Genomic DNA, 14649 nt, shown 5'->3' with positions numbered 1-14649 from the left:
GATACTGTAGGAGAAGCTTTAATCCTTTCATTCAAATTTACAAGAAATGCTGTTTCCTTTCAGTTTAAAAAAAAAAGTCCAAGAGAGCATTTGATTTAAGGAACCAAAACTCTAGAAAATGTATCCGGGAGTCCTCGTCAATTTGGGGCATAATGAAATATAAAAAATACTCAATAAAAGCTCCTTTATTACTTTAACTGTTTAAATGTGGAGTTTTTAGCCATCAGGTTAATGTTTTGGTATCATTTTTTTATTTGATTGTGAGCACTTTTCCAGGTAGCGCTGCCACTCGAGCGCTAATCAGATTCCCACAAATGAATGGTGCTAGCTGCAGCCTGACATCACTGCGTTTTTGCTTCGACATTATTTTATTTGGTTTTCCTGTAAAAGTTAATAACTCTGTGTCCATGTGTTTAAACAGGCAAGAAGAGAGAAAGGACAGTGAACAGAAAACGATGAGCGACGTCTCAGGATGCTTTGGCCAAATTGAGGAGATGTAGGGATTTTTGTGATTTTAGTCTCTCACCCTAGCACAAGTTAGGTGTGGAGAATCAAGAAGATTGCACAGCAAGATGGTGATTCTTAATCCTTCCTCTCTGTTTCCCAGACAGAGTGGGAAGGACTTAGAAATGAGTTGCCATTGATATAGAGGAGGGGGAGGAGGGTGCTCAATAGAACTGATTCTTGTGATGGTGAGAACTGATTAAATCTTGCATTAATTGTAAGTAAAATACATGCTCATTTTAAATGACTGAGATTGCTAAGAGCGTTAGAGTAGGACAGGAAGACTTTCCTTTTTTTTTTTTTTTTAAGACTTTCCTTTTTATCTTCCCGTTAGAGGTAGGAGACCCTCGTGGCCAAGATGGCTCTGGTGTCTGTCTATTAATAATAGGCCTCTGCTGAATCATTTATTTTTTTGCAGGTATGTTTGTTTGTTGCAAGCTGTCGTTGTTTATGGTGTTTAGTGAAAGGTTACTGAACAGTTCAGAGCCACGGTGATTACCATTTAATTCCTTCTGTGTGCTACAGATTTCTTTGCTGATCTAAAAATTTCTAAATTGGTTTTGTCAGAGGAGGCAACTAGACTGATACCTCTCTGTCTCTCTGTCTCTTTTTAAAAAGTATTTATTTACTTCTCATTTTTGACCGCACCATTCGGTACATGGGATCTTAGTTCCCTGACCAGGGATGGAATCCCTACCCTTTGCATTGGAAGGTGGAGTCTTAATCACTGGACAACCAGGGAAGTCTCTTGGACTGCTGTCTCTTGATTCAGATTCTCTTCCAGATTTGCATCTTGGTGCTTAAAGACAGTGTGAAGGTACAGATCTGACCATGGACCATCAGTCCTGTGGACTTTATCTCAATGCCTCTGAAAGCTGTGTGAAATACGATGACTCACTCAATATCCATGTCAGGGGCGTGGCTTGTCTTGCTCTCTGCGCTACCCTCGTTGTGTGGACAAGTTACTCCTGAAGTCATATGGAGCCATGTGGCCCATGTTAGATACCCCTTCTTAAGACAGTTGAACTGGCCGTCAACTTATTTCACACGGCTGTGAGGTACGTGTGCTGTCTCTCACCCCCGCTTGCTGCTGGAGCCAGTTCCCAGACTGTACCGTCTTGGCGGGTGGCTGTCCCTGGGCTCTCCCAGGGGCCGCTGTGCTTGTGAAGAGGGCAGCTTTCCCCTGAGAGGAGCTGATTCCACTTGACCGTTTTTGTCATCTTACTGTAAATTTGAAGATTTTTGAGTGCCAGCTTTCTCTCTTATGTGTCATACTTTTGGAACTCTTCTAGTTTTTCACTTAGGTCACAGAAGAATCTAAAATAATAGCAGGAAGAACCAGGATTTGGTGGTCTTAGTGTGTGTGCATGCTCAGTCGTGTCTGACCCCCATGGACTATAGCCCTCCAGTCTTCTCTATCCATGGGATTTCCCGGGCAGAGTACTGGAGTGGGTTGCTATTTCCTTCTTCAGAGGATCTTCTTGACCCAGGCATCGAACCCACGTCTCCTGCATTGGCAGGCGGATTCTTTGCTGATGCGCCACCTGAGAAGCCCCTGAATGAGCATGGCTGTGTTACAGTAACATTCTATTCATTGACACTGAAATTTGAAGTTCATATGATTTTCACATGACTTCTTTTGATTTTTGTTTTTCTTAGCCATTTAGAAGTGTAAAACTGTTCTTACAGACTTGTGATTGCCAAGATGTGGGGAAGGATGGACTGGGAGTTTGGGATTGTTGTTGTTCAGTCACTTAGTCATATCCAATTCTTTGCAGTCTCATGGACTGTAGCCCACCAGGCTCCTCTGTTCTTGGAATTCTCCAGGAGTGGGTGGCTATTCTTCAGAGGTTCTTCCCGACCCAGGGATTAAACCCCTGTCTCTTGCATTGGTGGGCTGATTCTTTACCAGTGAGCCTTAATTGTTCACTTTTTTCTGCTTATTAGGGTATCTAAAGACAATTTTAAGGCTACCCACATGTCATTTCCAGTTCTTTTCTTGCTGTCTTTTCAGATTTGAGCTGTTTCTAAGCTGTGACTGCTTCTTTTTTGGTGTTCAAATCTTTATTTATTTTTGGCTGAGCTGAGTCTTTGTTGAGGTGTGTGGGCTTCTCATTGTGGTAGCTTCTCTTGTGGAACACAGGCTCCAGAGCCTGCAGGCTTCAGGAGTTGTGGCATTTGGAGTCAGTACTTGTGGCTCACGGGCTTATCTGTCCTTTGGCATGTGGGATCTTCCTGGACCAGAGATCAAACCCATATCCCCTGCATCAGCAGGCAGAATTCTTAACCACTGCACCACCAGGGAAGTCCTCAAATCTATTTTTTAACATTTAGAAATGTTAAAAAATGAAAAATTGTATTTCTCCAGTTTCCTTGTAGGATGTCTGGTAGGAGTGCCATTTAGCGACTCCTCAAAGTTTCAGTTTTGTGCTGTGTGGAGGGTGATGCTCGACAGCATTTCCTGATCCATAGCTCATCTTCCTGGAGTCCAGGGGCCCATCTTGTTGCTCTCAGAGCAGAAGGTGCCCAGCGATCATGCAGGGACCTCACCCTGTACCACCTGGTGGTCAGTGTCTCACCCCCAGTGATGGCTTGATGCTCAAAGGTGTCACTGTCCATGGTGTAACCTCTCTTCGCCCCCTTCCTGATCATCCCACTTCTCAGTAGCACATGACTGGAGAGAACTTCACACCAGGGTCCATCTGGCCCGATTTGAAAAGAGGTGGGAACTGGAGCTCTATCTGCTGAGCGCACAAAGGTGCTGGCGTTGAGAAGTAACCTTTGGAAAGCATCAGATGCCACTTGTGATGGGGAGAAAGGGACTAGAAAGTAGAGACAGTGGTGTCATTAGGAAGGTCCCAGCACTGGGAGCCACATATTTTTAGTGTTGGAGTCACCAGCCACTGCCACAGAGTGAGCTCACAGTTCTCTTCAGGAGCATCTTGGACACTGAGTCATTACATTCCTTTGGAGTGATTCAACTCAACAGCTTGACACCTTCATTAATTTTACAACATGAAGCCTGGGTGCTCTCTGCTTCCTCTTTAACAGGGGAATTAGAAGAATATGGAAAAAACAGCAAGGGAAACCAGAAGAAGGAGCAGTCAAGAAGCTGCTGAAAGACACCATGTGAGGAAATTGAACTCTCTGCCTTTTCTTGGTATTTCCTGGGACCGAGCACCCAAAGCTTGCCACCCGTCGCTGGCACACATAAGCCTTTTTCACTCTGTTCCTGGCACCCCGGCCAATGCTCCGACTCGGAGCCAGCTCGTTTTGCTTTCTCTGCTGAGGTCACTGCTACCGTGATCCGTGTATAATGGCATTTTCCTCCTCTTTTCAGTATGGAGGCTATTACGGTTTCCTCTCTAAACAAGACTTCAAACAATTTGCTGCCAGTTGGATTTCAAAGCCAAGGAAAAGGCAAATGTCATCCTTTTTTTCTCTCCTCTTTGGGTAACTGCTTTGTTGGTTGCATCAAAAATTAGAGGGGCTGCTCTCTAAATTCAGGTGGGGATGCGTGGGGACAGGCATTTAAATTTGCTTTTCTTTCTCCCCAAGGAGAGAACTCTTTTCCTTCTCAACCTTTCCTGAGAAGGAACTTTGATCTCGTCATCCCAGAAAACAAGGGTGTTCATCTCCCGCACAGCGAGCATGTGCAAGCTGCGCTTTCTGTGGCGTTGTCCGACCGCCCTCTGCGCTGGCGGCTCCGCGTGGCAGCTCTGCAGCCGGAGCCCGAGTTCCCTCTGCGCGGCAAGTTGGCACCCAGAGTGCTCTCCAAGTCACCCTTGCGTCCCTAAAATCACTCTGACTTGATAAAAAATAGTGCCTGTTGCCTTTTCACTTCCACATACATTTCTGGAAGAACTAGTTTAATAAAACCACCAACATTCTGACAAGCAGGTCATGCAGTATTTTTAACTAGGGCCGAGAAGAAAAATTTAAACACAGATTTCATTCGAAGGGTAGTTATTGTACATATGACGTTGCCACCTTTCATAAAGGCTCTTACTGCATATATCAGTGTTTTTAAAGTGAGACTAAGGTCAGTAATGCGTGCTGTGGAATTCCCTAAATGCAGATTTACACAGTAGGCCTCCACACACATTGTGTTCTATCATGTCAACTCACGTGCACTCCTACCAGAGATCTTTTATTTCTTTAATGTGAAAAACAAAAGAACAGAGTAAAGTAAAACAAAGGAAATTAGGGCCCACAACTTAATTAGTACAGGGTTGTAACCCAAGTCAACAATGGGAAGGACACAATGACAAAAAGCAGGAAATTCCAAGTTGAAAGAGAGACTCTTTCCTTTAACTCCTTGAGAGCCAGGGCGCTTGCAAGCGCAAGGCTCACCCAGGTGCAGGAGGCTGGCTCAAGTACAACTCCCAGTCTTTTATTTTTGAACTTCCTGGCTTTTTGTTGACTTTACCCTCTCCTCTCCCCCCTACCCCCCATGTAAACGAAAGGTACCTTTGCATGTGCGTGTTAATTGTAGATAAAGGGGCGAAAAGTACCTCTCGATTTTGTAACCCTCAGAGAAGGAGAAAGGGGGGGAAATTTCCCTGTCACTGTCATCTGTTCATTTTTTAATGAGCAATTTTAAAAAATTGAAAATAAAAGAGGAAAATGAATAGGTGTTGAACCAGCCCGTGATATGTAAATGCCAACTAGTAATTACCTAAAACCTCAATTTTCATTCTGTTTCATCTTGCAAAACATTTCATTTTCCCGGAGTGAAAACACTTGGTCGGGGCTCGCACGAGGCAGCGGAGCGGCCGCCTCCTCCGGCCTGCGCGCCCGCCGGCCCCGGCTAGGGGGCACTTTGGCTCCGCGCTGCGGTGGCCTCGGCCACGGCCAGCTCAAGGTTATTCCCCTCTTGCCATTCCGGCGGCTCCGCTCTGCGCGGTCGTGGCACCCCTCCCCCCACTCGCTCTCGTCTGGTTTCGGGGAGCCTCGTGCCTTCTTGTCCTTGCGGAGGATCATAGAATCGTATTGAATTTTGGCTGACCGAGCCTTCCTCTGCATATTAACTTTCCCCTCTTACCTGCCCACTAGACCCTCGGCCTCCCTGAGTTGCATTTCACACCCTAAGAGCACTTCCCTGCCAGGCTCCCTCTCTCCCTTGGCGATTTCAAACGCAGCAGTCTCTATTTTCCGTTTCATTGCGGCTGCTGCTGCTTTTTCCTCCTTTCGTTTTGGAGGCTGGGGGCGGCTCTTTTTGACTGCTGCTCTCATACACATGCTCTCCTGCCACATTCGAAGGGTGATTGCGACATGTCTTTTTTGCATGCTTCTAGATTTACTCTGGTTTGGGAGCTGTATTTGTGCAGCATCTTGGGATGTGGTTGGGGGATACCCCTGTTTCCGGGCTGGTTGCCTTCCCCCCGCCCCAGCTTGTTCTCTGTTGAAAAAGAGAGTGTGGAGAAGTGAGAGCAGTGAGCCTGGTCAGGACCCTTAGCTGTAGGTCAGAGAGGCTTCTGGATGCAAAAAACCAGAATTATGTTGTCCTAGGACCCTGGATCTGAGAGCGCTCTGCCTGGAATCTCAAGGAACACGGCCTCTTTAGTGAGATATATGGCTTCATAATTAGCCCGTTGCATTTTTTCACGAGTGCTAACATCAGCGTTCTACGATGTGTTCCTCTGATTAACAGCTGCTTTGCAACTATTTCCTTGTGCCATCGATGACCATATTTGTCAAGGAACTCCTGACAGAGTACTGATTTCTTACTAAAATGCAGTGTTTCCATTTGAAGAGGGTTCTCTCATTCTAGGCACTGCCCGGCTTTCCCAGTCACTTCTTGTAAAACCGAGTTGGCTTTGGTCTAACGCTTGATAACAGGATTCGGGGTATCTATCTACTTTAGAGTATGCGCATAGGAACCTTTCACAGGCAATTTAATCTCCTGAGCCGTGCATGTGTGGCGCTGCAGTGTTGGAATGGGGTTTCAAGCCCGCCTGTCGGTCATTTTCTCTTGCCCTCTAGTTGTGATCTCTCTGGGTGAAAAAGGACTTGGCTTTGGTTGTTAGTGTCATTAATTTTTGAGTATTTTTAATATTTTAAAACGGCTAATGAATGCTTACATTTTTAGGAGATAGATGTGCGTGTTGCACACAGAAGTGCAGAAGTTGGTGACATTCCAAGTAAGTGTCACTGGAGACAACACATCAGGTTCACGTGTCAGGTGCAGAGTGCTCAGGCTCCCTCCAACCCCAGGTTCATTGTTAGGCAAGCTCTGTTCTCCCGTCCCCCTTGTGCAGAAAATAACCGCGTGCGTTCTGAAGATGATAGTGTGCAGATCTTTTGTAGGAGAGTGGAAAGCATCTAGGAAGCATTGCTTCAGTGAGGACTGTCAGGAACCTCGCTGCTTCTCACCAGGGATTACTTACCCTACACAATGCATTTAACAGCACATAGTTCATTGTAGATAGCCCCTGAGTATACTGTATTCCATTGATTTATACAGTTACAAATCCTGGTCTCTCACACACAAATCTCTCTCAATTGGCCAATCATCTTGGATCCAAAGGTGTTTTTCAATCTGAAGTCCCCTCTTTTTCCCTGGGCTGCTGGCAGTCACTCCGGTGGACCTACTGCCAAGGCAAGAATTTGCTCCTCTTCGCACCCAGGTTTTATCTCTAGCTTTAAGTGATGAATAGAGTAAAATCATCATACTTTCCTAAAATTGCAGAGTCGATGGTGACAGGATGGTTTTGTTTTCGCTTTTTAAGGGAGGGAGGGTGAGACACAAAGCATCGGGTCACAGGAATGGGGTGATGAGAAACTTTGCTTCTGTTTCCTTCTGAGTTTGTCATCTTTATTTTTATGAGACCAGCTACTGGTAATTTGCCTTGTGCTCATTAAGAATGCTCTGGGTGCAAGAGAAGGGGAAAGGAGGGCCAGTTCCGTGTCTCCAAGGGACTCAGCAGCAAGTGGTCTCCATGACGCCATTGGAGCTTTTCACCAGGATTCTCCCTGGCTTGCTGCACTCCTACACCGGGCGCAGTAATGTTCCCGCCTCCGTTTTACATCTGTGACATTGAGGTGGAAGGTTTGGCCTGAATTTATGTAATTTAGTTGGGCACAAATACAACCCATGAATAGTCACATTCATCTCCTAATTAGAAAATCAGACGATAATACAGGACAGGCTGCAGGCACCCCGTCATTTCATCCGACAAAAGGGTGTTGTGTCTGTCCAACCTCCGCCAAGGGAAGAGCCCTTGAGCTGCTCCGTGAAGTTAATGAAAAGTGTCCAACAATAGTTGAATGAAAGATGCAAACTGAGGACAGTGTCCGTTATTAGGCGTGTTCAAACCTTTGCATTATGGGGAAAGGTTTGGAGAAATCTTCTGCCATCTATGTGTGAATCATAGGGCTTGTAAAATTCTGTTGGACGGGCTTTCTCCCACCTTGTTGAAGTGCCAGGTCCTTATGAGGAGAGAGGAGAAGAGTAAAGAGTAGCTGAAGAAATGGCTAGTGAAAGGAGAGGTGTTCTCATATGTCCAGCTTACATGGATGGAGCTGCTTATCTGGGTATCTTTCTTCTAAAGCCCATTATGTTGAAGCTGTTAGTTTGGATGCTTTATATTTTTGCATCTGGCGTAGTGATACCGGTGCTGTTAAATATGTGATTTGCCTGTCGCCTGCATTTTCCTACAAAGATCAAGAGGGACATAAACAAGCCCCAGATATACTTTATGTAGGTGTTTGGCAGTATTATTTTATATGGCTCGAAACTAGTGAATGGGAACTTTAAAAGAAATTGTTCATATTTTTTGCAAGTTTGAAGTGTGCCGGGACTTTGTCAAATTCCCGTTAAAATAAATACGTCAATTTCACCTCCCTTCCAAATTCATTTATCTTGCTTTTTTAAAAGGTGTTTTCTACTTTACCTGATGTTTAAATTGGATTCGCCCGTTTATGCTGTTCTTTGCTATATCCCCCACGTTTTTCTTAAATGAATTACTAATGACAGAGCACTCCATCATTCCCTCTCTGCAGCCACTTTAAGGAAAGCATGGTGATCTAAACCTTTTAACCTATTAAAGATGATTTTCCCCAATTGAATCAGACCCACCACAGGTGTAATAACTAATCATTTAAACTACACCTGCTATTATGTATTTTTAAGCCATTATGCGTGTTGGATAGATGATAATTCATGTTTATTGCATTGTCCGATGGATCCGTTTTGCCTACACCAGGCTGATTAATGTATTTAAAGAAATAAGAGATGCAATTTTTAAAAAAAAAAATTGATGGAATGCGCCAAGCACTGCATTGAGTGCACCATTAAACCCATCAGAACTTTGCTCTCTGACCAGAAATGCATATACCAAGGACTGTATTAAAAAAGCAAGGTGAAACCTGTGCGTTTTAGTGGTGGGATTCTGTTATCTTTCTCTGTCATGGAAAATTTTGGAAGGATGAAGGAAAGGTTTATGCTTCTACCAGTGAACGTCAGGAGCTGTGCCGTTGGCATCTCTGGCTTAAGACCTGCCTGCCCACAGTTCCTCTGACACCTGGGATCCGTCCCAGGGTGTGTGGAACCTACCATATATACAGATGTTGTCCTTGTCTTGTATGTTGAAGGTGTATTTTTTCTCCAGGTGAAGAGCAATTAACCCTGAGGCACCTGATCTGGGCAGATGGGCTTTGAGCCTGTGGGGCCTGTGGGTGCAACTGTCCATCGATTCCAAGGCCAGCCTCTCCTCCTGTTTTTCTCCTTCGCCACTTTCCCCTGGCTCTTTAGATGCTTTCCTTTTCTTTTTGCCTTCTTTTCTGTTCGATCTCCTCTGCTCATCCATCACCCCCTCCTCTTCCTCGTCTCCCTCTTTCATTCCATTCCCTTTCCCTTTTCTCTATTCTTTCTTCCCCTGTCCCATCTCTTCATAAGAATGCAACCATTTTGTTGATGTTTGTCAGATTTTTCTCTATTTGGATGCAGCCTGAGGGGCTTGGGAGTGAGTATGTAGTTTTGGGGTTCTAGAATCCTGAGCATCGATTTCTCTTTTGTCCAGGACCGATTGGTTATCACTGCAGTTCGTGATGATAGTTAAAGTGTTCACAGTGTTGGACAGATTATAATCATTCTCAAGGAATGCTCCTGTGTCTTATCGCTGACAGTCCCAAATTTGGGAGTCGGGGATACCTGAGTTCGTCCTTGGGGTAGAGTGTCTTGACGCAAGCCTCCCATGGAGGGATCACAGGAGAAATACATCAGGGGTTTGCCCTGAAATTTTTTTTTTTTCCCTTTCTGATTTATCCTCATATCTTTTGTTACCAGAGAGGTGTGTCTGGTCTCATGATGAAGTTCATATAAAATATGAAGAAGATATTTGTAGCTTGTATTCCATTTGTAGTCATAGTACTTTCTGTTTGAATCTCTGTTCAATTGCTGCCTTAGTTTGAAAAATCTTAGAAAACTTCCTTACATTTGGCCCTTTAGAAATCTTTTCTTTCAACAACTTATGAGCAAATTTCACGGTCTGTTGACTTTACCTGTACCTGGAAACTAAATTATTCTTTTGGTTCTAATGAGATCAATGATTCCAGTCATTTACAGTCGCCCCTTTCCTATGGGGGCAAGTTGGCATTTCTCACCCATCAGATGAGTGTCAGGGGTGGAGAGCAGACAGGCCGTGTGCAGGCACACACTTCGTGTGCACCGAGTAATGTGAAGGTTAATACCATCCATAGTTTTCCTTCTACCCCCTGCTTGGCTCATTCGTAGATGGGTAGATTTCTTTAAATAATATTATTTCCAGAGGTAGGTAGATAATCTTTTAGTCTGTCAGCTTTTACCCATGAAACCCTAAACTTTGTCCTTTGAAGGCTCTTTAGAATTCGGCTCCATTGCATAAGAGGGACCAGTGTGAGTGGCGGTGACTTATGTAAGTCTTCCCAGCCAGTGGGTGCTCAACTGCCTTGCCTGGCTCTGTAGAGGCAGCCTGGTCTCTTCCCTTCAGTTGCTAGCAGTGTGGCTTGGGAGGCAGCCTGGACATTAGAAGACAGTAGACTTGTGTCTTCAGCTATATGGCACTCACCATCTGCACCAAAGAACTGAAGAGAATGGGGAGATCAGAGACGGCTTGCTTATTCAGGGAAGACTTCGAGGAGTTAGAACAGCCTATAGCAGGCCTGGGCTGCTGCTGCGTGTGCAGTGTTTACATTGGTAGAGGCTGGAAGGGAAGGCCTTCTAGAAAAAAGGGCGTAGCATGGACATAAATGGAGCGACATGGGTAAGTGTGGCCAGGGAGGGCTCCCTGCTGAGGAGTGTGAAGAATCAGCTCAAACAGGGAGAACAGGAAATGATTATTGCAGGTCTTAAAAGCTGGGCCGAGGGGATTAGATTTGATAGAACCAGATATAGGAAGCCAGTGATGGTAGGGGACCAACAGAGTCTTTTATTTAAGCAAATTTTACATGTGAGAAATAACTGGTTAGTTTGACCCCAGTATTGCACTTATTTCTGTGGACCTGGGATAAACATGTAGGATTCTTAATCTTATAATGTAGACTGTTGATGTTTCCTGCTCTTCTTTGTTTTATCTCCCCTACCAGATTGCCACAGCAGTGAAGTTTCTACAGAATTCTCGGGTCCGCCAGAGCCCACTTGCAACCAGGAGAGCGTTCCTTAAGAAGAAAGGTACAGGTTCCCCATGGCGGTGCACAGTGGCCTACAGAGAGGGGCTGGGACAGGGTGGATGGAAGCTGCCGTATTGATGACTGATCTCTTATAACTGCCCCACTGGTGTGGGAGTGGGGGTGAGGGAGGCCCCCAGTGGGAACGCATGCTTCTTTTCTTACAGTAGAGCAGAGATGCTAGGATTCAGATAATTGAGCGCTAGATGTAAGGCCAACAACTTGGCCCAGGGCAGCCTGGCATCAGCTGTGTTCAGCAGCAGAAGAGGCCGGGAGAGAAGACCGGGGAGGACTCCTGCCCTCTGGCCTGTTCTTCTGATCGTGGCCCTGGCTGCAGAAAGACTGGCCTTAGATTATGAAGTCAGCTGCTTCAGTAAAGAATGAGGAAGAAAGAGATGAATGAAGGACGAGGGAAATGAGATGACTAAACAAGGTCAGGTTAAGGTCAAGTCTGGGGTCAGTCTGATTTACAGATTGAAGTGGTAAATTACTAGTTTTATGGTATTTCTGTAAGCAGGGATTAAATGGATCTTGACAAATTCAATATTGTCTGAAGCAGACAGAATCTCTTTTGGTTTTATTGAAATTTAAGATATGTTTCTTTTTTTGTGAAATATGAATTAAAAAAAAAAACAGTATCAAACAAAGAAATTTGATTTTCTGCATTCTTTCCATTCTTTGCATGTCTAATTTTCTGGAAAGCTAGGAAGTTGTTTAAAGGCCCTTAAACACCATGGGTGAGGGGAAGTGAGTTGTCTCTGCTCTCCCTGCCCACCCCCCCCGACCCCCCCAAACAAGACTCTTTTTCTTTAAGGAACTGGAATGTTGGTCTCAAAATTCTGGGTTTTGAGCTTTAAGTCATTAGTGGCTGAAATGGAAGAGGGTGTGGCTTGGTGGTGTTTCCTAGGTCTGCTTCATGGTATCCCGCTGAAGTGATGCTTCAGTTCAGAGGACCATGTAAAACCGGGTCCCAGGGCTGCTCTGGCAGGGTTAGGGCAGGATCAGCCCAAGCCTTTCATTCACAGGAAGCTGTTTAGAGGCACCCTCAGGGCTGATCCCTGTCTGTTATTGAGTTGATGAGGGGCACTTCCTGGCGGCATCCCGGTTCCCCCCACCCCCAACAGTAGATTATTAAAATTTGGAGTGCACTGGCTGGCCCTTCCACTCCACAGCCATCATGCTGTAAAAGAGTTTTTCCTTGAAATATTTGTACCTATGGGGAGTAATTAATCATAAAAGCTCAGGGGTTTCAGCTCTCTCATCAAAGCATTGAAGCTGGGGAAAGCTGAGCCTAAAAGCTGTGCTGATTACCCGGGGTAACCTGAGACAAAATCCATAGTTGCCAAGAGATCCTTCGCCCCAGTATATTGTGCAATATTATAACTGCCTGATCTTCTCCTCCACTGACAATGACCAGTTATTCCTCATTTTCTCTCAAACGCAGCTGGGTTAGAATTTCATTTGCAGAAGGTATTTAGAGCAATTTAGAGACAAATGTCTCTGGTGTTTGCTTGGCACTTCCCCACTGCAGGCTTTGCTGAGCAGTTTGAGTATCAGGAGCTCCATCTAATCTGTTTAATTTTAATAAATCCCTGACTGGGAGAGGGAGAGAAAAAAGAGAGAGAAACTCTGGGCCAAATAATACTTCTTTTGACTTGGTTGGCTAATAATTACTGTAGAAAACTGTCCTGTACAACTATCATTTGTTGCTCCTTTAAAAACCAGCAACCATCAATTAATTCAGCTCAGAGTGTTTGCCCTGTGCTGAGAACAGAACAGACGAAACTCCTGTGCTCTCAGAGCTTGAGTTCTACCAGGGGAAGGCAGAGACAGCGAAAGAAAACACAAAACATGGCTTATCAGGTTGCAGGTTCCATGGAGAGGAGTGCCTGGGTGGTGGGCTGGAAGGAGTCGGTTCCGTGTGGGAATGGATTGTGCTTCTCAGTGGGGTGATTAGCAGGTGTCCCTCGGGGAGGGTGACATGTGAGCGAAGACCTGGAGGAGATGAATATTTGTTGGTACAGAGCGGGTGGAATTCCTTCTTGATCCTGAATGTGGTTTAGAGTTTTTAGAATGCTAGGCAGCAGGAAACCAGAGAGGCATCCTACCTTTCTTCTAAAGAGAGTTTACCCCGCACTTAAACCTGGAGTCCGCGGACTTAATCACCCACCTCCATTATCGTCTAAAACACTGCTTCAATCAGTAATTATCTATTTCCGAGTTGAATCCCAATAGAGTAAGTTCTGGCAGGACCTTTTCTGGGCAGAGAATTCCAAGGTTTGATGGGCATCTAGGGAAGAAGAGCCCTCTGTGGATTTAAACTTCACTTTTCACATTTCCCATTCTCAGGGTCAGGTGTACACAGATCACATTCATGAAGCTTGATACCATCTCCGATGGGCTGAGGGAGGAGGGGATCTTATAAAGCAGTGAGCCTGTGCCCTGTCCCTAACAGTAGTTGAGAAGGAAAGGGAGTTGGCTCTGGTCTTCGGGGGCGGGGAGTGCGTCTGGAGGGGAGGGACCAGGGTCCTGGCGTCCTCCAGTCCTGTCTCCCACAGGACTCGCTGCAGTGGAGGGTTGGAGCACTGGGTTTGGGGAGCTCACAGCTACTGTAGTCTTGGCTTTTCTAGCAAATGTCACTTCAGGGAATTGTAGTGGAGCCCTGTCTTGAATTATAATCTTGACTTTCTCTTTTTTTAATAAACATCTCTTTCCCGAAAAGGCAAATCCAATTTTGTTTTTCTTTTAATATTATTTAATATTTAATATAGAAATTGAGGTCCCTGTAGTGCATGTCACTTCAGTGGAAAATGAGGGTTACTTTAAAAACATCAGCTGAGTTTGTTTTATTGTGAAGCTGCAGCCCTGAGTAGGAGCCTGGTCCCACCTCTGTAACTGACAGGTTAACCTGTGCCCTCTGATTTCAGGGCTGGGGAGGCCGGGGGAGCTGAAGGGTTTGCAAGGGTCTTTTGTGGTTTTGTTTGTTTGTTTGTTTTTTGTTTCTTTGAGATCTCTTTTGGATGCTTCAGAGTCTGAACATGGAGTCATTAATGAGAAACATGAAGTTATTAGAATCATTTATCATTTTCTTTGAAGCTTGTGCTGCCAGTTTGTGTAATTTACAACATTTCTTTCTTTTATCGGGAATTTTTTTGGATGCAAGAGAAAAGCAGCTGTTCACCTTCAGAGTATTAGAATAAATGTTTTTGTTTCCCATCCAACCACTTGATTCTGCAGATGACATCAATTGCAGAGTCAGCCACACATGAAGATAATTGGACTGTGTGTGGGGTTTAAGCCCTCATAGAAGGAACGGGTCTATATATAGAAGCAGTTCTTGCCAGGCAGTCATCGTATCTGGGGCTTTAAGCAGGCTACAGTCCAGGAGGTTAGAGTAACTTAAAAACAGCAGTTGGATCAGTCCAGAAAGTTAGAGGCTTGGATGCTGTTGTCAATAAGCTTATGTTGATCTGACACCCTGTCCAACCACAAAATATA

The 14649-nt window shown here is 45.0% G+C and overlaps 1 protein-coding gene across 3 annotated transcripts in view; it reads left to right on the top strand.

Moving 5' to 3' along the window:
- PEX14 (peroxisomal biogenesis factor 14) overlaps positions 1 to 14649 on the top strand; it is a 135774-nt gene that overhangs the window by 38564 nt on the left and 82561 nt on the right. For all 3 annotated transcript variants that reach the window (XM_061160423.1, XM_061160422.1, XM_061160421.1), the window contains exon 3: positions 11071 to 11155. In XM_061160423.1, the coding sequence (XP_061016406.1) occupies positions 11071 to 11155 (85 nt within the window). The remainder of the gene's footprint in view (positions 1 to 11070; positions 11156 to 14649) is intronic.

This window comes from Dama dama, chromosome 14 (assembly GCF_033118175.1).
Source record: "Dama dama isolate Ldn47 chromosome 14, ASM3311817v1, whole genome shotgun sequence".
Classification (NCBI taxonomy): domain Eukaryota; kingdom Metazoa; phylum Chordata; class Mammalia; order Artiodactyla; family Cervidae; genus Dama; species Dama dama.
The sequence above is the reverse complement of the archived record's forward strand: the minus strand, read 5'-3'. Positions and strand labels throughout refer to the sequence as shown.